Below are 27,119 nucleotides of genomic sequence, written 5' to 3' on the forward strand. Positions count from 1 at the left end.
TCTATATGTATATCTTTACTTGTCTTCTCTCTTTTCTCTTTCGCTTTCTTTCAGTATATCGTTACCAAAGTAAAAGTCCCGTGCAGTTTCTGCGCTGCGGAGCTTGCGCATGCGCAGTGCGGGCCTTGTGGTGCGTGTGTAGTAGTATTATTGTGAATGAGGAGGAGTATTTTGGGTGTACAGTCACAAGAGCGACTCAACGGAGCCAGGAAGTAGTTTATCAAGCACTCGGAGGGAGGGAGGGAGAGAGAGAGAGAGAGAGAGAGAGAGAGAGAGAGAGAGAGAGAGAGAGAGAGAGAGAGAGAGAGAGAGAGAGAGAGAGAGAGAGAGAGAGAGAGAGAGAGAGAGAGAGAGAGAGAGAGAGAGACGCTAACTGAAAGTGCTCATTTGTTGTCACTGGCTTCAGACCACACGCTGACAGACACACAGGCAGGCAGACTGACTGACTTATAGTCAGTTGTCTAATTGATCATTATCTACCGTTGTGACGGCAACTAGTCCCGCAGGCAGAGCGGATCGGAGAGGGGAGCAGGCAGAGCAACAGAGAGGAGAGCAGGCAGAGCAACGGAGCGCTTTGCTGCCACACGGAAGAGAAGTGAGAGAAAGAGGACTGGAAGTCTGGCCGGACTGTGAGCTGCTTTCACGGCAACATTCAAACGTTTGCTGTTAAGAAGAGAATACCTGTAGTCTTCAAACAGTGCTCTCACTCGACGGCCGAAGATGCCACGGGTAGTTCCGGATCAGAGGAGCAAGTTTGAAAATGAGGAGTTTTTCCGCAAGTTGAGCAGGGAGTGTGAGGTAAGTTGGCTGCTGTGCGTGTTGGATGCGTTCAGGCTGCACAGCGGAAATACAGCGGCGAAGTCCTGCATGTAGACCTGCACCATACTCCACGTTCCTTGTGATGCTGTAATGTGTAAATTGTTTTTTGTTTTTTTTGTTTTTTTTACCAACAGCTTTGTGTTAACGTGTATTAACTGCTTATTTTGAACGAGTCTTCTGAAAGGGGAAATGGAACAGGTATACATTTAGAGACCACTTTCTGCAGACGGATTCAAAATAGGTGGGATACTTACTTGTCGTTTTAAGGTTGTAACTGCCTACCCGAATCTGTAAAACAAAATTGTGAAATTATTTTAGTTTTACAATTTTAACGGACCCCCCCTCCCCCCGAGTTTTACTTCTGAAGCCTTCTGGCATCTGTTATTTGGTCTCTACATTCCCGGCTTTATCATTTCATTGTACTCTGGATGTTTGACAATGGGACTCGCCTTCCTCTGTCACACACTGCAGGTTTACTTCTACAGCCCAGACAGTCCGGCTCGACACCCTTTCCTGGCTCAATTAATTGCTTAATTTTGTTACGTCTTGTTTCAAATATTCTGTTTTTTCCTTATTGTAGATAAAATACACGGGGTTCCGAGACCGACCTCACGAGGAGAGACAAGCCCGCTTCCAGAACGCATGTAGGGACGGACGATCAGAAGTTGTGAGTAAAAGATCCCCGTACAAAGAAACCCCAAACATCTCTGAGTACTACGGCGATATGAGAGGACACTGACACGGTTCCCTTTTCTTTGTTTCATGTGCGCTAGCTAAGACGGGCAGGCAGGCAGGCAGGCAGGCAGGCAGGCTGGCAGAAAGACAGACAGACAAACAGACAGGTAGACAGAAACACAGACAGGCAGAAAGGCAGGCAGGCAGACAGACAGGCAAGCAGACAGACAGACAGAAGGGAGGCAGACAGGCAGGCAGACAGACAGGCAAGCAGACAGGCAAGCAGACAGAGACAGACAGAGAGACAGGCAGGCAGGCAGGTAGACAGACAGACAGACAGACAGAAAGACAGACAGGCAGGCAGGCAGGCAGACAGACAGACAGACAGACAGACAGACAGGCAAGCAGACAAAAAGACAGACAGACAGAGATACAGGCAGACAGACAGGCAAGCAGACAGACAGGCAGGTAGACAGACAGGCATGCAGACAGACAGACATACAGGCATGCAGGCAGACAGACAGACAGGTAGACAGAGAGAGACACAGAGACAGATAGACAGGCAGGCAGGCAGGCAGGCAGCACACTTATAGTGGTGCAAGCAGTTTATTCTTTATCTTGTAACTACATGAAGATCTACTCATGCTGTGTGAATGAAGATACAGTCATTGTAAATGAAGGTGTGTGTGTGTGTGTGTGTGTGTGTGTGTGTGTGTGTGTGTGTGTGTGTGTGTGTGTGTGTGTGTGTGTGTGTGTGTGTGTGTGTGTCAGTATTTTTCAGTCTAGAACACAACCAGGAAGCAGGCGTAGTGTCAACATGCAGACAGTATCATGCTTAACTTAGCTAGTATAACTTCCCCCTCTGTATTCTGCTTTAGTGATTATTGAACCAGCTACATTTGACTAGAGTTTAAAGTCATATGCTCTACATACCACATAAACCTGACATACCTACATTCTGACTACAGTTGTATTAAACATTTTGGCCTTAAATTGATGTCAATGAGGTATGTTTTTACTCCAAATGTCAAGGATGCTTTTTATGATCACTTACAGTGATGGCTAATGCAAATGCCATGATAAACTGACACCGTTTGGTGATGATGCAAAAAGTTGCCGGTAGGTGAGCGTTTTGACTGCAGATAGACAGAACTGGGAAATGATGTTTGGAGGTTGGTGGTTTGCTGCTTATGCAGGCTGGTTGCAGCTGTGTGGGTCTTCAGTGCCGTCACACATCACCATGCACATGTACAGCACCCTGCTGAACCAGGGTGGGAGCTCTCGGCATCAAACCACAACACTGACACAACAGTACACAACAGTAACAGCAGCAGCACTGTACATAGCAGGGAGGCAATCTTCTATTCATGTCACAAGTCGGCTTGATGCCTGCAACACTGTATGTTGTGAGCGTGCACATGAAACTCTTACCTGTGTTGTGCTTTGGCTCTTTCTACATAGATGTGTCGTAGCTGTTAGGAACACATTCAGCATCACATCACGTTTTGAGATGCTTGTATTCAGACAAACACAACACAACAGGGTGATGAGGTGACTGGAGCGAGGCTCCAGTTCCTGTGTCACATGAAGATGGGCACATGTTGGGGGAAGGGTGTGCATTTCTGCACAAATACACAAGTAAAGGGAACACACTATGTGTGCCAGTCTTTCTTTACTTCATGTCTTTTTACCATGATAACGTACTTATAATTTTAGACCTTTATTTTGCACTCTTGAGCAAAAACAATAGAGGGAAGATTCATCATTCCTTCATTATTCATTCATTCATTTTCATGCCCTCATGATGTGAGCTCCAGCATGTGTACATCACCTGTTCCAGCTGCAATCAATGAACTTATAGTTAATCACTACTGCAGTAATACTTGTGCACTGCTCATGTGTTAATCACTTAACGTGTGTGTGTGTGTGTGTGTGTGAGAGAGAGAGAGAGAGAGAGAGAGAGAGAGAGAGAGAGAGAGAGAGAGAGAGAGAGAGAGAGAGAGAGAGAGAGAGAGAGAGAGAGAGAGAGAAAACTGGTATGGAATTTCCAGAAACACAAAGCCCAATTGATTGTGGTGTAATTCATTTACACCACATAAACATAACAGGTTTCAACATAACAGGTTTAAACATAACAGGTTTCAACATAACAGCTTTAAACATAACAGGTTTAAACATAACAGCTTTCAACATAACAGGTTTCAACATAACAGCTTTAAACATAACAGCTTTAAACATAACAGGTTTCAACATAACAGCTTTAAACATAACAGGTTTCAACATAACAGGTTTAAACATAACAGGTTTCAACATAACAGCTTTAAACATAACAGGTTTCAACATAAAAGGTTTAAATGAGTAATAAATAAATAAATAAAACATTCAGTTCTTTGTGTTTTTGGAAATTCCATAATTTCTCTCTCTCTCTCTCTCTCTCTCTCTCTCTCTCTCTCTCTCTCTCTCTCTCTCTCTCACACACACACACACACAGTATTCAAGGCTGTGTGATGAATGGGTTGCCAATTCAAACTAAATTATATTTTGCTGGGCTCATTAGGGACGGGCCAAACTGAACTACTATTGATTTTCATGGTATAGATGTCTCAATTTCTTCCCCATCTCTCTCTCTCTCGATCTCTTCCCCATCTCTCTCTTCCCCAGCTCTCTCTCTTCGGCTCTATTTTTTTTGTGAGCATCCCTTTCTCTCCTTGTTGCTCGTCCTATGTTCTTTTGCACTTTTTTCCCCTGTGGAATGCTTATTTTTGCTTTTATCATTTAGTCTTTCTTTTCTTCTCACCCATTTTTTCTCCCCCTCGTTCTCTTTCCCAGTTCATCTGACTTCATTTACATTTATCCCAGTCCCTGTCTTTGTTCCCATTTGCTTCTCGTTTCTCCCTCCGTCCCCCAGCCGCCTTCATTCTCTCTCTCTCTCTCTCTCTCTCTCACTCTCTCTCTCTCTCTCTCTCTCTCTCTCTCTCTCTCTCTCTCTGTCTCTCTCTCTCCTCTTTTTCTTCATGTACCTCTTTCCCTTCTTCAGCCTACCAGTTAATTTCTCTGCATTTCTTTCTCCTTCCTTCTGCCCTCTTCTTTTTCACCACTTCCTTGTCTTGCATTCCCTCCATTCCTCTTTTTGTCATCTACTTCTCCTCTCCTCCTTCTTTCCCTTCCCCTTCTCCTCTGTGGGACAGGAAACAGTAGGAGGCTGAAAATTGGAATCAGATGGTTGTAATTCAATACTTCATACACAGCAGAGATGATGACTCCCTTCTTCTTCCAACCCTCTTCTCCCTCGCGCGCGTGCGTGTGTGTGTGGGTGTGTGGGTGTGTGTGTGTGGATCAGGAAGGCTAGGTATACTGGGCACACAGTTCATCAGAACAGAGGAAACATAGTAGAAGAAGGAGGTTGTCGTCAGTATACGTTGTCTACTGCAGCCACCCTGTCCAAAGACAAAACACAAATCTAAATCAATACCTTCTCCTTGCACAAACAACGTAACATTACATCTTACATGACTTTTTTTTTTGAGGGCTCTTCTTATTTAGGTAGCAAACATTAACACTGAAATAAGCACATACACATACATAGACGCACACACCCTCACATACATTTAATGACATGTAATGGAACGCATTCTTGTGTTGTAGTCAGACAGCTATACATTTAAGAAAGTCAGCGACTAAAAGGTATGATCAATTGGGATCACACACACACACACACACACACACACACACACACACACACACACACACACACACACACACACACACACACACACACACACACTCTCTCTCTTTTTTGCTTGTGTGTGTGCATGTGTGCATTTGTGTATTTACAATCTCCATTTCTCTGTGTCTTATTCTTCCTGTGTCCATTTTTCTGTTTTTTTTTCATCTCTTTTCCCATGTTTATTTTTTTCACTCGATCCTTTCGCATTTCCTCAGGCATCTTCCCTCCTCTTGCTTTTTTCACTCTCCCGCTTTTTCCTCATCCTCCCTTTGTTTTCTTTCTTGCTGATGAGACACAGAAATGACAGCGTACATAATTCATATTCATCGAGCTAGTCCCAACCTTAATTCACTTACTATTGATCTATCCCATCAAAAATAACATACACACACACACACACACACACACACACACACACACACACACACACACACACACACACACACACACACACACACACACAAAAGTAACATCCTAATTTGATCATACATTTTAGTTGCTGGCTTTCTTAAATTTATTGCTGTCTGACTACAACAGAGGAAACAGAGGAATGCGTTCCATTACATGTCATTAAATGTGTGTGAGGGTGAGTGTGTATGTGCTTATTAATGTTTGCTACCTAAACAAGAAGATATCTCAAACAAGTATACAATCATGTAAGATGTGACATTACGATATTTGTGTGAGGAGAAGGTATTGATTTAGGTTTTTGTTTTGTCCTTGGACAGAACGACTACAGTAGACAACACACAAACAGGCAGAATGATAAAAACGAAACATATTCACTGGAAATGTTCACAATGTTCTTACAGGATAGCTCATTGACACTGTACGCAGTCTAAATGTACTGTTCATCCTTTTATCAATACTAAATACTAATAAATACTAGACATATATGTTTTACAAAGAGTAAAAGTGTATACAGATCAAGACACGAAAGGACATGTATAGATCATAAATGGTGCACTGAAACATAGTATATAGTAAATATAGCAAGATCAGGAATGAGGAACATGAAATGAAATGAAGTATCGTTTCCCCCAGCCCACAGCAGTGCAACACAAACAAAAAACACATATCCAAAAACTACAAGAACACACATATCCAAACTAACACATTTATCCAAACTTCACAAAAAATTCACTGTCCAAGGGAACAACACCAGCCAGGATGCCTGTCAGAACTGCCGGTCTGCATGGGCTAGCAGTTAGCCCCACTTCCTGTCAGAAGTCCTGTAAGACCGCCCTTGGTGTTTCCTCTTTGGGCGCAGCTCCGGGCAGGGGTCATGGTCCTTGGGCCAACCGGACACAGCAGACCAGGCTCCCCCAGTCAATCCAGCGCCAGCTCTCCCAGCCAGACACCCTCAATACACCTTCCTGCACTCCACACAACGACACCAAAAACAACACAGTTAAAATTAGGTGAGGCTGCCGCCAGGCCGCCTCGGTGGTATCAAAGCTGCTGGTCTGCATGGGCTAGCAGTTAGCTTAGTCTGCCCTGTGTCCTGTCAGACCGTCCTTAGTGTTTCCTGCTCGGCGCAGCTCCGGGCAGAGCCGTGATCCCTGGGCCCATGTCGGTGGCGCCGGCAGCCGTAATCCTGTACGCACTGTGCACTATTAGCCGGTGACGTTAACAGGATCTGCTGTTGTCACAATTTTATTTTCAAGATAAAATGTAAAAAAAAAAAAAATTAACTGAATCATTAAAAAAAAAATGTATGCACGGTGCGTACAGGATTATGGCTGCCGGCGCCACTGCATCAAGCTCTCCCAGCCAATCCAGCGCCAGCTCTCCCAGCCATCAAACAAAGACAAAACTTAGATGCAGATGTGGACAAAGACACTGTATGGACGGTACTGGGTGAGGCCGCCGCAAACGTGAATTCATGCCGCCATCTTCCACACCGGTACTCGCTGAGGCCACTGCAAATATGTCTTGAGGAATTGTTTTGTTTCTCTATGAAACTATTTACACTTGCTATTATCATGTGGTCTGTATAAATAAACTTATCATGTTCTTTGCATTTACACCTGAGTCCTCCTGTATAAAAGTTGCGTACACGATCTCCCACACACATGTAGGATCTATAAACCTGAACCCCAATAAACGGCTCGTGGACCGGTCTTCGCCCGCCAACTGTCCCATTGACACTAATGCACCTGTCATAACATGTGAAATAAAGTGCGTGCTGCTGTACTTTATTTTGGCCTACCCAATGACAGTGAGACCTAATTCCAAGCAACCACATGTTATGGAAACTGGGAAGGATATGATATACTTCAGTCCAGTTTAGATCTATATTGCCCCACACAGAGAAATTAATTTTGCAGTAAGGTACAATAGAAATGGATAAAAACACAATGCCAAGTAATACAATAACAGTCCATACAGTAAAGCTAGCGGTTAGTTGCCCACTTTAATTGGTAGATATAGGATAAAATTATAATAGAATACAGTACTAAGTAGGGCTGCACGGTGGCTCAGTGGTTAGCACTTTTACCTCACAGCAAAAAGGTCCTGGGATCGGACCCCAGTGACTCGTTCTTACCAGGAAATTCCCAGAATACGTCTCAGTTTTTGCTAGTGGAAGTGTTATAGTTTACGGATTTGTAGCACAGTCCTCAAAAAACTCTCGGAGCCATTCGCTTAAGCCTTGATTAAAGTGTTGATCAGGTGCGATGCTGGTCTACACTGCTTGGCCTGGGAGGATCTAGTTCCATGGCAACATAAGAGTGAAGACGATGGGATCCACCACGGGTTGTACCCAAGTGGTGGTTGGATTGGGAGTCCAGACGGCCCACTTGTTAGGCACTTATGAGCCAGGGATGTGTGGGATTTTTATAACCTCCAGTCCATGGTCCCGTGTGGCTTTAGCCAGCTGAGTGCTGCTCAGGCTGCGCCAAGACCACAAGTCAAGTCCGGTCAATACCACGAGGAGGGGCCTATCCGGGGTTTGTAATGGAATCGGTAGCCTGTACCTTTCAGTCTACATCACAAGATGCTTCAGCAACCCAACTTTATTTAAAAAACATCAAGATCATGAACATTCCTTTCACTTTTCTTTCAGTAATTTCTGTTGTGCAAATAACCGCTTTATCCAAACCGCTTATCTGAATTTGAAGCCTGCTGGAGCCTATCCCAGCAGTCATTGGGCGGCAGGTGGGGAGACACCCTGGACAGGCCCCCAGACCATCACACGGCCGAAACGCGAGTTCCACTTCAACTTTATCAAACCTCTTTTTGTGACATTTGTCACTAGATTGCTCCATCAGTCTGTGTACTTTTTCAAAAACGGAGAAAAACGAAATAAAATTTTAAAATCACTTTGCTAGATCAATAACATAAAGTTCAATCTGTGCAAAAAAAAAGAACAAATGCAGGTACTTGGGAAACACGATGAGCAAGTCAATATGTGAGAGCTCAAGTCTTATCACTGCATTGGTGGCTGCAATGAGCTTGTTTTGCACTGTACATCTTTTCAAAACGGGGTTGCAGGCTTGATACTGCCACTCTCAAGTCATGCTCAATGTTGAGCTTAGATCTATACTTTGTTTTAAGTGAGGCAACAGCAGAAGAGCCCATCTCACAGAGATAGGCTGTGGCGAAGGGAAGCAGAATGCACACAGCCCTCTGTCCTATGAGTGGATAATTCCTCTCTACACCAAGCCAGAATTCACTTAGTGTCAGCCTCAGGGTGGAGTCAGATGTCATCTCGATGAACTGGTCCTCTTCAGCAGAGCTGAAATCAGCAGGTGCTGCTGCTTTGAATGGATCTGTCACCCAGTCATACTGAGCACTGTTGTTTGGGACATATCTTTGAAAGAATCCTCTCATGTGCTCCTTAAGACATGACATCACTGTGGTTGCTCCATCACTGGTTTCAACAAATTCACTCAGATTCTCAAAGAAATCAGTATTTCCTTGATCAAGTCGCCTGCCCCACATCGCAAGCTTTCGAGTGAATGCACTGAGCTTGTCTGCCAGGTGAGGAAGGTGTTTGTCATTGCCTTGAAGCTGACGATTTAATTCATTAAGCTTTCCAAATATATCGCTGAGATAGGGCAGTTTCATCAGAAATTGTTCATCACTAAACTTGCTTGCAACTTCATGCATACGCTCCTTCTCCAGAAACACCCGAATTTCCTCTCTGAGCACAAAGACTCGCGACAACACTTTACCTCGCAAGAGCCTCCTAGCCTCGCTGTGAAACAACACAGCTGAGTGAATGTTCAGCTCCCATCTCCTCACAAAGTGCAGAGAACAGTCGCGCTCTCAGGGGTCTTGTTTTGATGAAATTGACCATGCTAACAACATCGGTCAAAACCTCGTTTAGGTCAGGACTAATTTGTATTGATGCTATCGCGTCTATTGTGCATTTGGCAAGACCCTCTTGATTAGTGCCTGTAATCGCCTGCAATCCCTTTGTTTTCCTTGCCATGGTCTGTGCACCATCTGTGCAAACGCCCGCACAGTTCTTCCATTTCAGCCCATGTTCTGTCAGGTAACAGTCAAGAAGGCTAAAGAGCTCATCAGCCGTCGCTCTACTTGGGATGTAGGCTACTTGCAAAACAACAAATCTTCACACAGTGACTCTGACGTGACAAAGTTAACATAAGCAATAAACAAGCAGCCTTTATTGCAGTCAGTAGCCTCGTCCACTTGTATGGCGAAACGTTTTTCTTTCAGTTTTCAATTAGTTTTTCTTCAAGGTCATTTGAAATGTCGTATATACGTCTTGCAACTGTATCATTGGACAGAGGGACAGCCTTCAATTTTGCCGCGCTTGTTTCACCAAACATAGTTGACACCATATCTAAAGCCGGAAGATGACATCTCTGCTATTATGTCTGGTTTCTTGCACAGGGCAATTCTGTATGCGACTTTGTATGATGCCATTAGTGCTTTGTTGTTCACTGATTCAGCTTTTACAAAGCAGTGTTCCTGCTAACGGTATGCACCAAGTTTTCTCTGAAAGAACTCAAGTGGCTTATTGATGTGACTGGGGAGTAATGTATTGTAACGTGCATGGATAAGTAGACACGTTGGTCCTTGACTAACGGGTCGGTGTTATGTATGCACACATCGACAGTGCTGCATTTGATTTGGTGCTGTTCTATTGTGCTGGGATCGATTGGTGATGCCTGCGGGCTCTGGGTTGTTTGATCGGGTCTGCCTTTGATGCTGTGTCAGTCTAAATAAAGAATGCCACGGAGAGGTTGTGTCGAGCGACAGCGCTGTGTCCTGACGTGATTTCTAAACTTAATATTGGCGAGGAGGATGGCTGATATCTCCCTCCCACCACCTGCCCCCTTCCTGGCATTACCTGGCGAGCCTCCGGTACCATGGACTCGCTGGCTATACATAGTTTTGAAAATTACATCATCGCCTCAGGGCTCGACGACGTGAGCCAGGCTAGGAAGACGGCTCTGTTGCTACACTGCTTGGGAGCAGAGGGTCATCGTGTGCTCGGGTCTCTGGGGAACGTCACAAGCTTTGCCGAAGCTGTGGGACTTATGAGCACCCATTTCGCTGCTCCACAGAGTGCCCTCCTTCGGCGATTTATATTCCGTCAGCGACACCAACTGCCTGGTGAGTCTGTGCGGCAGTACGTAGCTAATTTGCGAGGGCTAGCTAGCTCATGCAAGTTTGGCGCGCTTCAGGACGAGATGGTTCGCGACCAGCTAATCGAACACACCAACAACGCAAAGGTGCGTGAGACTCTCCTGCTGGAAAAAGACGGTCTGCTGCTGTCCACAGCAATTACCATCGCACTACAGGTTGAGGTAGCAGCTGAGTGTGCTGCTATGCTAAATACACAGCAAGTGGCCACCTCCAGTCAAGCTGCCAACGACTCCTCCCTCTACTCACGGCTGCCCCTCGGGACGCAACCCAGCCAGAGCGAGGCGGGCGCCGACTCCACTGGGGACGTCTTGCAACTGCAACGACGGCGTTCTCGGCCCCGCCCTCAACAGTCCTGTGGTAACTGTGGATCTCGGTCTCATGTTTCAAGGGCTCAGAACTGCCCTGCCCGTGGCCAGACATGCCGTAGCTGCGGTAAGCACAATCACTTTGCCAACGTCTGTCGATCTTCCCCGGCTGGGTCAGAGGGCCACACCCCCCAGTCTTCAACCGCCGTCATTCACAAGGTGAGCTCTGCGCCAGTGTCATTCAAATCATGCACAGTCAACATTAATGATGTGTGCATTCCCCTGCTGTTGGACACCGGTGCAAGTGTGTCTCTCCTGAATGTTGATACCTACAGTCAATTTTTCGGTTCACTGCCACTGTCCGCACCCTCAGCTGTCCTCTGTGGGTATGGTGACTCCAAAATCGATCTGGTTGGCTCTCTCCAAGTGACTGTCCGCTATGGAACCAAGCTGGTGCCTAATGCAGTTTTTCATGTGGCACGCCGTGGGGCCAACCTGATGGGCCTGGACCTGTTCTCCGCTCTGGGGTTCTCCCTCTTAGACACAAGGGGGGCAGCAATCCTGACTGTCGCCACACCTTAGCAGCAGAAGTGGCCATCGCTGTTTATGGGGCTGGGCTGCCTCTCCGCCTTCACCCATCAACCTCTCCTCAACCCTGCTGTGAAATCTGTCATCCAACCTCTGCGCCGCATCCCGTTGGCTCTCCGTGATGGGGTCTCCGCCGAGCTGCAACAACTGCTGGAAGCTGGCATCATTGAACCGGTGGACGCGTCACCTTGGGTCTCAAACCTCGTGGTGGCTAAGAAGAAGTCGGGGGGCCTGCGTGTCTGCGTCGATCTACGTACAGTAAATAAGGCAGTGGTCCCTGATAAGTATCCACTGCCCACCTCAGAAGAACTCACTGCTCAGTTCTATGGCTCTGAGGTGTTCTCCAAGCTCGACCTCAGACAGGGGTACTTACAGGTGCCCCTCCACCCCAGCAGCCGAAACCTCACAGCCTTTGTGACACATGCAGGAGTGTTTCGCTACACCAGGATGCCTTTCGGTCTCAGCTCCGCCCCTAGTTGCTTCCAGAAAATCATAGTCTCCGTGCTGGCTGGCATACTGGGCGTGGCCATTTATCTGGACGATATAGTGGTACACGGGCCCACCAGTGAAATCCACGACAAGCGCCTTAACATGGTCTTCGCAGCCCTGTCCAAGCACAAGCTAACTCTCAATGCTGAGAAATGTGTCCTCTCTGTGCCAGCCATCGACTTCGTGGGGTTCCGGCTGTCAGCGAGCGGTGTAACTCCACTACAATCCAACGTGGACGCCATTCAGGCCATCCCTGAGCCCAGCCCGGCCGCCCAGGTCGCCTCCTTCCTGAGTATGACAAGTTACTACCTGAGGTTTCTTCCCCAGTACTCTGCGACCACAGCCCCCCTGCGCCAGCTGCTGCGTAAGGACGAGCCATGGGTGTGGTCAAAGGCATGCAGTGACGCTGTGCGTGATCTCAAGACTCAACTGACTTCACCACCAGTGTTGGCTCACTTCAACATCTCCAGCTCCACCTTTGTGACCTGACGCATCAGCCACAGCGATAGGGGCCGTGCTGTCTCAAACCCAGAACGGTGTGGAGAAGCCCATTGCCTTCGCCTCCCGTGCCCTCAACCTGACCGAGCAGCGGTACTCCGTGGGTGAGCGTGAGGCATTAGCCTGTATCTGGGCTTGTGAAAGGTGGCACCTCTACCTCTATGGCCGCTCCTTCACCCTCAGGACAGATCACCAGGCCCTGACAGCGCTGCTGTCCACATCTGGGACAGGCCACAAACCCCTGAGGCTGCACCGCTGGTCTGACCGCCTCCGCCAGTACAACTTCAGCCTGCAGTTCACCCCAGGCAGAGACAATGTTGTCGCCGACCTGCTCTCTCGCTCTGTCTCCACCCCAGCTCCACAGACGGACACTGACTGTGTGGAAAAGGACATTGTCCAAATGCTACACACACCCCTCCAGGCCACTGTCTCTCTGCAGGAGCTGAGGGCAGCCTCCGAACAGGACCCTGTCCTCTCCCAGCTCCGCACCTACATCCAGAACGGCTGGCCTCACAAGGTCCCAGAGGAGCTGGCTGCGTTCGCCCGAGTCAGACAGGAGCTCTCCTGCTGGAACGACACCTGCGTGGCACGTGGGTTTTGCACAGTGGTCCCAGCTGCTCTCCGTGCATGTGTTTTGAATACGGCGCATGAAGGCCACCTGGGCATTGTGAAACTGAAACAGCGCTGCCGAGACCTGGTGTGGTGGCCGGGGATAGACAGAGATATTGAGGCTCTGGTGAAGGACTGTTCTGCCTGCCTTGTGAGTGGCAAGACTGGCCACCAGGCTCCCCCACCCCTGCAACCTCTCGCCTGGCCCTCTCAGCCCTGGGAACACCTGAAGTTGGACATTTGTGGTGAGATCCATGGAGTTCCCCACCACCAACGCTTCATGGTGGTCGCCTACGATCTACACTCAAAATGGCCTGAACTCACCACTTCCGGCACTGTGACCTCACAGATCATCATCGACTTCCTGGACTCTCTTTTCTCTCGCTGGGGCCTCCCAAAGGCCATCACCACTGACAACGGCCCTCAGCTGGTCTCTGCTGAGTTCACTGCTTATCTCGAAAGCAAGGGCATCCGTCATATACGCACTGCGTACTACCACCCCCAGGCCAATGGCGGCGTTGAACGTTTTCACCAGTCACTGAAGAACGGCCTCAGAGCACACATGGCCCAAGGGTGCTCTTTCACGCAGGCCATCCGTCACACTCTGCTACACTATCGGGCCACACAGCACTCGACCACAGGCGTCTCCCCAGCCTCTCTCATGCTAGGCCGGGAACTGTGCATGCCCCTTGACAGGCTCCGCCCCTCCACACCTCAGGCACCTCCCTCTGGGGTCAGAGCCTCAGTCACTCGTCAGCAGATGCGGATGAAGCAACGGTTTGACCAGTCAAAACGAACCAGGGTGCCAGACATCAATGTGTCAGACTGGGTCAGGGTCCGCAGGCCCCACAGGGACAATAAAATGGCTTCATACTGGTCCTCTCCTCTCCAAGTCACCCGTCAGCTGGGCCCAGCCACTTACCTCCTCAGCGATGGCACTCGGTGGCACTCCAGTCGTCTACGGAAGGTGTCAGCTCCGCCACACACAGCTGGTGACACAACCATAGCCATTCCCTCAGCATGGCGAGACGCCCCGGGGCTTCATGCAGCTCCTACACGGGCCCCAGACATTTCTGGGCCTCAGCTCCCCCTGCCATCTCCCTCCCCACCTCGGCCTGCCCAGCCTCAGGCCGCCCCGCGACCTGTTCGCACACGTTTACGCCCTGGCCACCTAGAGGACTTTGTGTCAACCTTTCATGTTTGAAATCCTGCCGGGGGGGGGGGATGTTATGTATGCACACATCGACAGTGCTGCATTTGATTTGGTGCTGTTCTATTGTGCTGGGATCGATTGGTGATGCCTGCGGGCTCTGGGTTGTTTGATCGGGTCTGCCTTTGATGCTGTGTCAGTCTAAATAAAGAATGCCACGGAGAGGTTGTGTCGAGCGACAGCACTGTGTCCTGACGTGATTTCTAAACTTAATAGTCGGACCCTTTAGTCGACTGGTTAACGTTGTCGCTTGCGGAGTGGGAGACACTGGTTCGTGTCCCGGCTGTGGCGGTTCCCGGACTGCCCCCCGAATTCGCTATATTGGTGTCAGAAGTGGGATGGTGAGACCGTGAGGTCATCGGAAGCGCGCGCGCCCAGAGGCGTGAGGGAGCTGATATGCTGACGCGCTTCGCGAAGGAGGGGGGGGTAGTGTAACGTACATGGATAAGTAGACACATTAGTCCTTGACTAACACGGGTTCGCGGGAGACACGGGTTCGCGTCCCAGCTGTGGCGGTTCCCGGACTGCCCCCCGAATTCGCTACAGTATCTAAGTGTCTTCTTAATTTGTTTGGTGTCATACTACTAGCTGCCCGAGTGTAGTATCTTGACTACATGAAACAAGCACACACACAGGATTTGTTTACTTATAAATTGATGAAAACTTCGGGAGCACTACACAACACAGTCATCTCGGCAGGCAGTCATTACACAACAGAACTACATCCGGGGGAAGGTCCTAGGTGGTAATGGGTAAATCAATTTACTGCTACTGCCACCTAGTGGACATACAGGTAAGTGGATCTGGTTTATTACACAAGTTGCTACACTCCCCCACCATTAGGCTAACAAAACGTTTCTCCACAGCGATCAACAATACTAATAACGATGAAACAAAGTAGGCATGTGCCAAACGTGACCTCCAACTAGTGTAATGTGATTCAACATTTAACAGTCACTTTCGAGGAAACAACTGTTTGTTTGTTTGTTTTTTGTTTTTTTTTTCTACCATGTTTTCAGTGCTACCTAGGAAGTTCAGTGTGGACTACCTGACTCCCGTGAGATCAAGGCACATTCTTGCCTTTCCTGGAACATGATCTCACCACTACCTATCATAGTCTTTCAGATAAGTTGAGGAACACTTCTGCCGGGTGGAGTGATGAACCTCCTGTGGCGGTGGTGCGACAGGTAAGACCACTCTTTCAGGGATCACCCTCTCTGGCCCCCGAGGTTCAACCGCAGGCCTCTGTTCAACCTCTGGGTTCTCTGATAGTCTCACAGGAGCTACTTCTGAACTGCGCTCCAGCTCCTCTGGAGGTTCCATAGGTTGGTCTGGAAATTGGCAGGACTCCGGGTGACGTTCTCGCACCTGGTCAACGTGTCTCCTCATCCTCTGTCCACTGCCAAGAATCACTGTATAGGAAACAGGACCAGGAGACGACTCAACTGCAGCTGGAATCCATTTTGGTCCTAAGCCGTAATTCCTTGTGTATACAGCATCCCCGGGTGCAAATCTTCTTAGCTTGGTCATTTTGTCATGGTGTTCTTTCTGTTTCCGCTGTTTCTGTTGAAGTTTCAACTTTAGGTCAGGTTTCAGTTGGTCAAACGCCGATCTCAGTCGTCTGGACTTAAACATTTCTGCAGGCAACAACCCTGTCGTCGCCTGAGGGGTGATGTGGTAGCTGAACAAGAACCTGGAAACTCTGGCCTCGATGCTATCTCCTCTCATTTTTTCATCCCCTCTTTAAAGGTCTGCACTGCCCGCTCCGCTAAACCATTTGAGGAGGGGTGGAACGGCGCTGAGGTGACATGCTGAATCCCGTTCTGTGACATAAAATGGCTGGATTCCGCAATTGTGAAGCAACTGCCATTGTCAGACACTAACATCTGTGGCAATCCATGGACTGCGAAGCACTGCCGTAGCTTTTCAATTGTTGCATGTGTTGCAGAGGCATTCAGCGGATAAACCTCTAGCCACTTCGAATGTGCGTCAATTATTACCAAAAACATCTTGCCCAAGAACGGCCCTGCGTAGTCCACATGAATGCGAAACCATGGCAGCTCGGGCCATTCCCATGGGTGCAGTGGTGCATTAGATGGCGATTTTCTGTTCTGCTGGCATTCCACGCATATGCTGACCTCCTTTTCGATATCCTCGTCCATCCGCGGCCACCACATGTAAGACCTTGCCAAACCTTTCATACGAGACATGCCCAGATGTGAATGATGGAGCATCTTCAACAGAACAGACCGCCCCTTAGGAGGAATCACTGTTCTGGCTCCCCACAGGACACTCCCATCTCGCGTACTCAACTCCAGATGGCGGGTGTGATATGGCATGAGTTGGGGATCCTTTACCTCTGGCCAGCCATTCAAGACATAGCTGTGCACCAGGGACAGTGTGGCATCCCTCGCTGTCCACTTCCTGACTTGTAACATGTTCACCGGTATATTGTCCATATGATCCATCATCAGCACTTGATCCTGTAGACCGTTATCCTCAACCAGCTCTGGAACCGGGAGTCTACTGAGAGCATCGACATTACTATGATACTTGCCCAGCTTGTAGATTATCTGATACTCGTATGCTCGAAGTAGAACTGCCAATCTCTGAATTCTTGGGGAAACCATCTGGGGGACAGGTTTCATCTCATGGAATAAGGATAGTAAGGGCTTATGGTCAGTGGCAATCGTGAATCTACGACCATAGAGATATTTATGAAATCTCTGTATTCCAAAGATCACGGCCAGGCCCTCTTTATATAGCTGAGAGTACCTTTTCTCAGAAGGAGTGAGTGTCCTTGACATAAACCCTAGTGGTTTTTCTGTGCCATCGGGCATCTTGTGCGAAAGCACTGCTCCCACCCCATACGATGAGGTGTCACATGCTAGGATCAATTCTCTGTCCGCAGAATGGACTAGTACGCTTGCTGATTGGAGAAGCTCTTTTGACTTTTGGAAAGCTTCATCTTGCTTTGTAGTCCTTGCCCATTTTTCATCTTTCCAGAGGAGCTGGTGAATCAGCGCAAGCAGCGTGGAGTGGTTGGGAAGGAAGCAGTTATAGTAGTTAAGTAAACCAAGATATACCTTGAGCTCTGTGACACTGGACGGGGACAGAGCTTCCACAATGGCTTTAACCTTTGACTCCATGGGATGCAAACCCTGCGCGTCTACTTTATGTCCCAGATAGTACACTTCATTTTCCAGCAGTTGGTACTTGCTTCATTTTAGCCATAACCCAGCCTCTTCCAGCCTACTAAGCACTTCATTCAGGTTTCGCAGATGTTCTTCCTTGCTAGCCCTGGTGACGAAAATGTCGTCTAAGTATACTGCAACCATGGGTATGCCCTGTAGAAGACCCTCCATTGTTCTCTGAAACACAGCCGGCGCCGACGATACCCCAAAGGGTAGGCGGTTGTAAGTAAAAAGGCCTTTGTGAGTATTCACCGTGACACCGTGAGGTACTTTTTAGACTCGTCATCCATGAGAATTTGAGCATATGCGTGGCTCATGTCTAATTTAGAAAATTGCTGCCCCCCCCCCCCCCCGATAAGGCCGCAAACAAATCTTCAATTCTTGGAATAGGATACTGCTCTGGCGGAGAGACACGATTGACAGTTAGTTTGTAGTCTCCACAGAGTCTAATTGAGCCATCCAGTTTCAAAATTGGAACCACGGGACACGCCCACTGCGAGTGTTTCACTGGTGTAATGATCTGTTCTTTTAACAGTCTGTTGATCTCTGCTTCCACTTTGGGACGCATTGCGAATGGAACAGATCGTGGGCGGAAGAATCTGGGCGTGGCGTCAGGTGCAACATGGATTGTGGCCTGAACCCCATTTAAGGTCCCAAGCTCATCTTTAAAAACATCCTCGTGCTTTTCAAGCACCTGTTGCAATGTCAGCTCTTCTACTTTCATATGCTTAATTTCTCCTCAATTAAGGTTTATTTGCTCTAGCCAACCTCTACCCAGCAGACTTGGACCAGTACCACCCACTACATAAAGAGGTAAGATTTTCTGTTGGTTCTGGTATTGGACATTTACCTCCGCAACCCCTAACACCTTTATGCTTTCCCCTGTGTAAGTCTTTAATTTAATAGCTGAGGGCTTTAATGCAGGCTTTTTTGCATTTGTCCACTGCACCTTAAATTTTGACTCATTCATCAAAGTGATGCTACATCAAGTGTCCAGCTCAAATTCCACCATTTTCCCATTGATTTGCATGTCCACTGTAAAGGGTTTCACTTTTGCGTGGCTACTTTGTACGTTGTAGATTGAAAACGCTTGTTCCGAGCCCTCTGATTCATCTGAATCAACTGTGACATGATGTGAGCGGCTGCTGTGGCCTCTGCCCTGCACATTGCTACGGTGCCTTTGATCTCTGTTCGTTTTAGCTTCACTGTGCTTGTTCTTGTTTCTACACGCCCGCGCAATGTGGCCAATCATTCCAAACGAATGGGATTTTTCTTGTTTAAATCGGCAATCCGACGATGCATGATTGCCTTTGCAATGGTAACAGTCTTTCATTTCACCCTCTGCGCGGCAGTTCTCAGTTCCCCTTTGCGATGCCAGTAGCTCACTACTGCGTTTCCCTATTCTATTGCATGCAGCTTTCCCTTGCAACTCTTTAGCATGTTTGTCGGCGGACTCCATGGCTATTGCTGTTTTAAGTGCGTCCTCAAATGTGAGCTTGGTTTCCGACAATAACCTCCTCTGAATGCATTCGTTGTTTATTCCGCATACGAGCCGATCACGGAGCACTTGTAAAAGCGTTTGTCCATAACTGCAGTCTTAAGCTAATCTCCGTAGCTCTGCCTCATACTCAGCAACAGACTCGTTGGGCTTTCTCATGCGCGAATCAAATTTAAAGTGCTGTACGATTTCGCTGGGTTTTGGGTTAAAGTGGTCTTTCAACAACGTCCCTAACTCTTAGAAAGTGCGTTCTCCTGGCTTATCAGGGCTTAGTAAACTGCGCATCAGACGATACGTTTGTGCACCGACAACACTTATGAGAATTGACTTCTGTTTGGCTGCATCCTCTATTCCATTTGCGATATAGAAATGTTCCACAACTTCACAGTATTCTTCCCAAGTTTGAACATTTCAATCAAACGCTCCCAGAGCTCCTATTGTCCCGGCCATTTTCAATAAAGTTAACTTTTGTTTCTTCCTCTCCCCTCGTTCTTCCAGGGGGGGGAAAAATCCTCACCCACACGCTCCTCTCGTACAAGCAGCGCTGTCCGGCTCGAACCTCGTCACCAAATATGTAGTGTCTTGACTACATGAAACAAGCACACACACAGGATTTGTTTACTTATATACTGATGAAAACTACGGGAGCACTACACAACACAGCCATCTCGGCAGGCAGTCATTACACAACAGAACTACATCCGGGGGAAGGTCCTAGGTAGTAATGGGTAAACCAATTTACTGCTACTGCCACCTCGTGACATACGGGAAAGTGGATCTGGTTTATTACACAAGTTACTACACCGAGTTTTCAGATATAAAATACACACTGGTCTCTCCTCATCTCCTAACACATTCACCGTGAACCAAAGAGAAAGATATGCTGCGTCATCGTTTTTTAACTTGGTTTTTGGTTGATTACCATCAGCTAAGCACTTTGTCTTGTTTGTCTCGGAATCATCGCTTGTCTTTCTTTTCGTCCGTCAAATATCTCTCCATTCTTTCGTCCCTTTTCATCCATCTCCCACCACATTCACTTTGAACCCAAGGGCAAGATAGGCTTCGTCATATTTTCTTAACTTGGTTTTTGGTTGATTACCGTCAGCTAAGCACTTTGTCTTTGTAATCCAGATATTCATTTGGTTTCATAAAGTTTATTATTTTGGTACAGTTGTAATATATTGAAATATGATTAGAATATGATGAAATGTTTAATGTTATTTCAAATATGTATATATGATTATATATGTTTTATTTTACTTACCTGTTGTACATAAGGTCAATCAGTAGTAAGGGGGAAGGGTCACGGGGAAGGGAGGGTCAAGCGGTGGGGGAAAGGAAGAAGAGGAGAGAATGGGGCGTTAGGGAGGTAAGGGGTGAGATGGTGGATTCAGGGCTTGTGAAGAGGAGATAGTTGGAAAACATAGCAAACGTCAGTCTTATGGTTCATAAGTTTAATCGCACAATATTCGAAGGTGTAAGCTATAAGTGTGATTCTGATGTTTGTAAAGTGAACGTCGGTTAGATGTTACTGTGTCATTGTCCAGTTCACTGTGACTGTCGTTAGCCAGCTAGTTAGCTAAGCTAGCTGATGTAGTAGCCTTGTTGGCTAGTTCAGTGAACCAACAAGGCTACTAAAAGAAGACTCGCATGGGACCAGACACACCAGATAGCGGTTTGAACCACCAGGGTTTGCTCAAACTTCCTCTGGCTACGTGGGATTCTCATGTGGGAACAAGTCACCAGAAGCAAGCCTTTCGTCTCGTTTTCACCCGCGCCTGGACCATTCGCGTGCACTGTCATTTCCTGTCATCGTGGGAACATTCTGGAACTGCCATTCTCCTGAACTTAGTAGTACATTTGTCTGTGTAGCTCGCAAGAGTGAAGATAACGTCGGTTGGAAACGTGAAATCAGGCCTGCAACGAGTGTGGGTTTTGAGGACTTCTTTATTAGTTTGATAGATGCCGGCTTTAGTTTAGTTAATGTTTTAGTTAGTTAATGTTTAATGTGTTTGATCGAGCCCCGGGGTAGTCCAACTTTGGTGGGTCATCCTGGGTCATCCTCTGTCTGAAGTTAGCATGTTCTCCCCGTGTCTGCGTGGGTTTCTTCTGGGGGCTCCGGAGGAAACCCGCCTACCGCCCAATGACTGCTGGAATGGGCTTCAGCATCCCCGCGACCCTGAGAGCAGGATAAGCGGTTAAGATAATGGATGGATGGATTTAGAATATTGAAAAAAGTACCTACTTTAATTTTGTATTTGAGCTGTATTGAGCCTTATAGAGAAAAGTGCACTATTTATTTTGTTGTATTTTTATTTTTTTATTTTTTTTATAACTAAATATTTCGAGCTGCAACTTTGTCTTGTTTAATTATTCATCTAAAGGTTATCATTCATTTCATGGGAATTGGTACAATTAGGGAACCCAAACTAAGATTAATGTAAATTGGATTATAGTGTGAGAACTGAAGTAATACTTGGGGTAGTATTGGTCGAGGATCAATGACCACACCGGGTTATAGAACTCAGGTTTAATCGTGGCTCAGTAGGCAGACGTAATAACCATACATGGTAGTGGTGTAACCATAATAACAGTCCGGGTAGTACATAACACCTAGTGTAGTTCCAGTGGATATACATGGCATTATATCACTACATCCCCCCTGTTTAGTTTTCAATTTTTACAGTATCAAAATACTCTAGAACATTCCAATGTGGTACAATCTTTGATCAGCATTGTACAGTCATTACACAGAGGTTGCCTTCTCTTTTTTTTTTTTTTAGACAACACACTCAGAATTGTCCATCTCAAAAAACAATAAACATATTCAGAGCCCTCCTTTTGTGTGTGATTGTCTCTACTCATAGTCCTTGTAGTGAGCTGGTTTGGAAACAGCTCTTCCATATCTTGTGCGTACTGTCTTGTGTGTTTCACAGGTTTGGCTGGAAGAAGTTCCAGCTGCATGAGTGTCCCGTTGAGGTTCTGTGAAGCGGGTTCTTGCGCTCCTCAGTGTATGGGGGTGGTGAATTTCCCGCAGGTGGCTCCTGCCACGTCTGAGTTTGTTCCCATTTGATGTTTGCACAATGTAGCTCCTTGGCTCATCGCACTTTTGTACGACGGTGGCTGGATACCAACTCCCTTTTTCCTCGTTTAGGACAGATACGTGCTGTCCGGGACCGAGTGGAGGTAGTTCTCTGCCGCTGCTGCGGTCATGATGTTCCTTCATGTTTGCTGTTCTCTGCTCCAGGTGGAGTCGGTTTTCCTCCTTGCCTGGGTCCCCTCAACTCGGCAGCAGGGTGGTGACTGGGCTTCCGAAGATCAGTTCTGCTGGTGATGGTAGTTTACTGTCGATGGGTGTTGCTCTGACCTGTAGTAAGGCCACTTGTATGTTACCTCCTTGTCTCATGGTTTTCTTCATAATGGATTTGATGTGTCGCACATGCCTCTCAATGAATCCATTGCTTTTTGGATAGTGGGGTGAGCTTGTCACGTGCCTGATTCCCCAGTCAGCCGTGAATTTCTGGAACGCCTGCCCTGTGTACTGGGGTCCATTATCTGTAAGTATCTCGTCAGGCCTTCCAAAAAGAGACATGTACATTTCCATTTTTTGTGCAACTGCCCGGCTGGACACAGGCATGGGCATTTCATCCACTAGAGGGAATTTAGAATATCTGTCCACAATCAGTAAATACTGATCAGAAGCTAGGGATTGCCATGGTTTTGACGGTGTGTTGTGTGGGTTGAGAGGTTGCTTTGGATTTGCATCCTGATGTTCCACGCATACGCTACATGACCTGCAGACGCTTTCGATGTCATCGTTCATTCTGATCCAGTAGACACTTTCTCTCGCCAGTCGCCGTGTCTTTTCGATGCCCTGGTGTCCTACATGCAGCTGTTCGAGTATAGAATCAGTCATGGAGTCTGGGATGAGCACCTGTCTGCCTTTGAATAGGACTCCTGCTTCAACTGCGAGCTCATCTCTGAATGACCAGTACTCACGTAGTTGTCTTGGTAGAGCTTTGATGTTGTCTGGCCATCCCTGGTGGATCAGCTCTTTCAGTGCATTGAGTCTGGGGTCGCTGGTGGTTTCCGTGCGGAGTGCGTCCTGTTTCTCGGGAGAGAAGTTTATCATTGCAACAGTGAGCATCTCTGGATCCTCGACTTCTGCCTCTATTCCATCAATGCGCTCGTCCAGCTCGATGTTGCTGTTGTTCTCAGGGTTGGGTAGTCGGCTGAGTGTGTCTGCCAGGACCATCTGGTTACCTGGTCGATACGTGACCTCGTAGTTGTATCCTTGTGTTTTTATCAGCATTCGCTGAAGCCGTGGCGGGGCGGCATGCAGTGGCTTTGTGCATATGGTAACGAGGGGTTTGTGGTCTGTAACTACAATGAATGACTTCCCATACAAGTAGGTATGGTATCGCTGCATTCCATAGACTATGGCCAGCATTTCTCGCTCTATGTTGCTGTACCTGGATTGGCAGTCGTCCAGTGTCTTTGAGCCAAAAGCTATGGGTCTTTTGTTCTGCACTAATGCCACGCCCAGTCCTTTCTGTGATGCATCGACCGCAAGTGTCACAGGTGTGCTTGGATCATAGTACTTCAGGCAGTCATGTTCATTGATAACTGATTTCAGGTCCTCAAAGCTCTTTGGTGGTCAGTGTCCTATGTCCAAGGCACGTCACTTTTCAGCAGCACCCTCAGTGTGTGTGCTTTGTCTGCAAACTTTGGGATGTAGGGTGACAGGTAGGTCAGCATCCCCAAGAATCTGCCCAGTTCATCTTTGTTCTGGGGTGTCGGGATTTTCTGGATGTCCCTGATTTTGGCTGGGTCAGGTTTGATACCTTTGTCTGTGTACAGGTTGCCAAAGAATGAGATGCTTGTCTGTTTGATTGTGCACTTGTCACTGTTGAACACAATACCTGTCTTGGCTGCTCTCTCCATCAGGTTGGTCAGGTTCCTGTCATGCTCCTCTTCGCTTGCTCCGTAGACTGCGATATCATCGGCTATGCTGACGACACCGTCGAGCCCCTCCAGGATTTGGTCCATCTTTGCCTGGAAGAGATCTTGAGAGACACTGAGACCAAATGGCAAACGTTTCCAGCAGTATCTACCAAATGGAGTTCGGAATGTGGTTAGCAGTTGTGACTCTTCCTCTAGGTGTATTGACCAATATCCAGCTTTTGCGTCAAGTTTGCTGAATATTTTTGCATTTGCAAACTTCGGGTTCAGTTCCTCCACAGTAGGAATCTTGTGTGGGCATCTCCTAAGGCTGGAATTAAGCTTTTGGGGGTCTAAGCATATGCGAAGGGAACCGTCTTTCTTTGTGTTGTATGCCAGACTCGAGCACCAGTCTGTGCTGTTCTACTTTTCTTAACACATCTTGTTCGACTAGGTTATTCAGTTCATCTTTCAGTTTGTCTTTGATGTGAATGCTGCACTTACGTGGTGGGTCTATGAATGGTTCAGCATCCTTTTTCAGGAAGAGCTTGGCCTTTCCACTGAAGTTGCCAATTTTGTCAAACTGGTCTGGGTATGCTCTCTTTAGGTCAGCACTGTTAGATATGGTCATTTTGGGTTTTGTCTGTCTTGTGTTGACTTTTTTCTGGTTTGCATGTCCTTTCTCGGTCACTGCATCTACATTGACAGTCACTAGGTTTAACAGTTCACATGTTGGCAGCCCAACTATGGCTGGCCCTGGTATGTCTACAACATAGAACTTTGCATTGATCCATTTGGATTCTTTGTACTGGCATGGAATGTCAATGGTGCCTAGGCAGGGGATGGCGTGACCACTGTATGCAGATAGCCTCCTGTTGGTTTTTTTCAGTCGTTTCTGGGTGCATGCATTTTCACCGTACATCTGCTTGAAGGTACGCAATGGGAGTGTGTTGCCTGACGCACCTGTGTCTATCTTCAGATGTAGTGTGTATCCACGACCAGGTAGGTCAGGTGGTGTCACCTTCAGGACTGTGTACGCCTCCTCTCTGGCCGGCTTGCTGTCTATGCTATGCATGCACTTTTCACTGATAGTTATGGAGTGGAACTGTTTCTGGTAAGTACTTTCGTTCTCACTGTCTGTTTCACTGCTACTCTCTACAGCATGTATGCGAGTCCTGCTCTGTTGCTTTTTGTCTATATAGGTTTTGCGCTTGTGCTGTTTGTCTTGTGGTGTGTGGGACTTACTTCCCCCGCTCCTGCTCTGGCTGGAGTGTTCCTGGCACTCTCGTTTGGCCTTCCTGCAGCACCGCTCCCAGTGACCTTTTGCACCACACGCATTGCATTCATCATCATATGCAGGACATCGACGTGGTTTGTGGCTTCTCCCACAGTTACGACATATGCGGTCCCTGTCCACAGCGTGGATTCTCTCATTGTGTGACAGGCTAAGTTTGTCTAACTGTTCATTGCCTGCTGTCAGGGCTTCATATTTTCGTCCCTCGGCCAGAACCTCTGCTAAGCAATATCCTTTTGGTTTGCTGTATAGATCATTCCTCAGGGCATCATGGGGAGTGCTCGCAATAATAAGCTCAATCATACGCTCGTTAAGCTCTTTGTCTGAAAACTGACATTTCTGTGCTAGTGCTCTGGCTCTGGTCACAAAATCATCAATATTCTCATCTGGTTTCTGTCTGTGTTGCATCAGTTGCAGTCTATGGATTCTGAAATTTACGTTCAACTTTAGCTGTTTTTCAAAGAAGTCCCATAGTTTGGCAGGCTTTTTCTTTTCATCATCAGTGAGACCACTGGCATTCAGTCTTTTTAATCCTTCATCTCCGATTCCACGACATATTTTCCTAGCTTGTTTATCTGTGCCATTTATTTCTTCATCTTCTAAATACAGAGTCATTTTCTGTTTATACAGTGAAATTGCCTCACCCAGGTCCGGGTCTGACCAATTCATCGTCGGTAGATGCGATGCCATGACGTCTCCTGTTACTAGCTAGCTAGTTAGCTTTGCGGCTAGCTCAGCTCCGGCGCACTCTTGCTTGAATGATGACAGAAATTATCCACGGACAATTTTATCAGTCTATCTTCATTCTTCATAGAGAGTACTTTACCGCTGCCACCATGAAGTAATACTTGGGGTAGTATTGGTCGAGGATCAATGACCACACCGGGTTATAGAACTCAGGTTTAATCGTGGCTCAGTAGGCAGACGTAATAACCATACATGGTAGTGGTGTAACCATAATAACAGTCCGGGTAGTACATAACATCTAGTGTAGTTCCAGTGGATATACATGGCATTATATCACTACAAGAACCTAGGGCCCTACCCTCTATAGTCATGAGGTAAAAGAGGCTACATCTTGCTTGTCTCGGAAGCATCGCCTGTCTTTCTTTTCGTCCCTGTCAAACATCTCTCCTTTCTGCCAAACTACAGACTTGCTGTGTCCCAATTCAGGGTCTGCATCCTTCAGAGGGTGCATTCTTCGGCCGATTACGCCATAGCACTACGCGAAGGCTGTCCCAATTCGCAGACTCCGTCAGATGCAGCCCACAAATGCGGCCTTCTTTTCCCTCTTTTCTGCTACGTTCAGACCAAAGGCGGCGCGAATTTTTTGGGCGGCGCGAATGCATGCAAAGTCAATGGGAGGAGGCGAATGGGCGGAATAATTCGCGGCGAAATTACGGGCGGCGCGAATTGGGCGAATCGAGCGACGAACGCGCCTTCGCAGGAGTTCAAAAATGTCCAACTCGGGCGAATATTTCGCCAGGCGATAGCCAATCACCTTCAAGTAGGGTTAGAACCCGCCTTCATGTTGGGAAAGAATACACGCCCCCTACTCAGAATTCTTTTCGGACGCCGTCCAAACGCAACTCCTGAACGAGCCGGTGAAATTCGCCAAGCTGGGCACGTCTCCGGTTTATGCTATGAACC

At 47.4% G+C, this 27,119-nt stretch overlaps 1 protein-coding gene across 3 annotated transcripts in view; it reads left to right on the forward strand.

Annotated features, from left to right (window-relative positions):
• Positions 1–373: 373 nt before the first annotated feature.
• Positions 374–27,119, forward strand: part of cbfb (core-binding factor subunit beta) — a 116,205-nt gene continuing 89,459 nt past the window's right edge. For all 3 annotated transcript variants that reach the window (XM_056281919.1, XM_056281920.1, XM_056281918.1), the window contains exons 1-2: positions 374–798; positions 1,400–1,486. In XM_056281919.1, the coding sequence (XP_056137894.1) occupies positions 721–798; positions 1,400–1,486 (165 nt within the window). In that variant the 5' untranslated portion in view covers positions 374–720. The remainder of the gene's footprint in view (positions 799–1,399; positions 1,487–27,119) is intronic.

Source organism: Lampris incognitus, chromosome 6, assembly GCF_029633865.1.
Source record: "Lampris incognitus isolate fLamInc1 chromosome 6, fLamInc1.hap2, whole genome shotgun sequence".
Classification (NCBI taxonomy): Eukaryota; Metazoa; Chordata; class Actinopteri; order Lampriformes; family Lampridae; genus Lampris; species Lampris incognitus.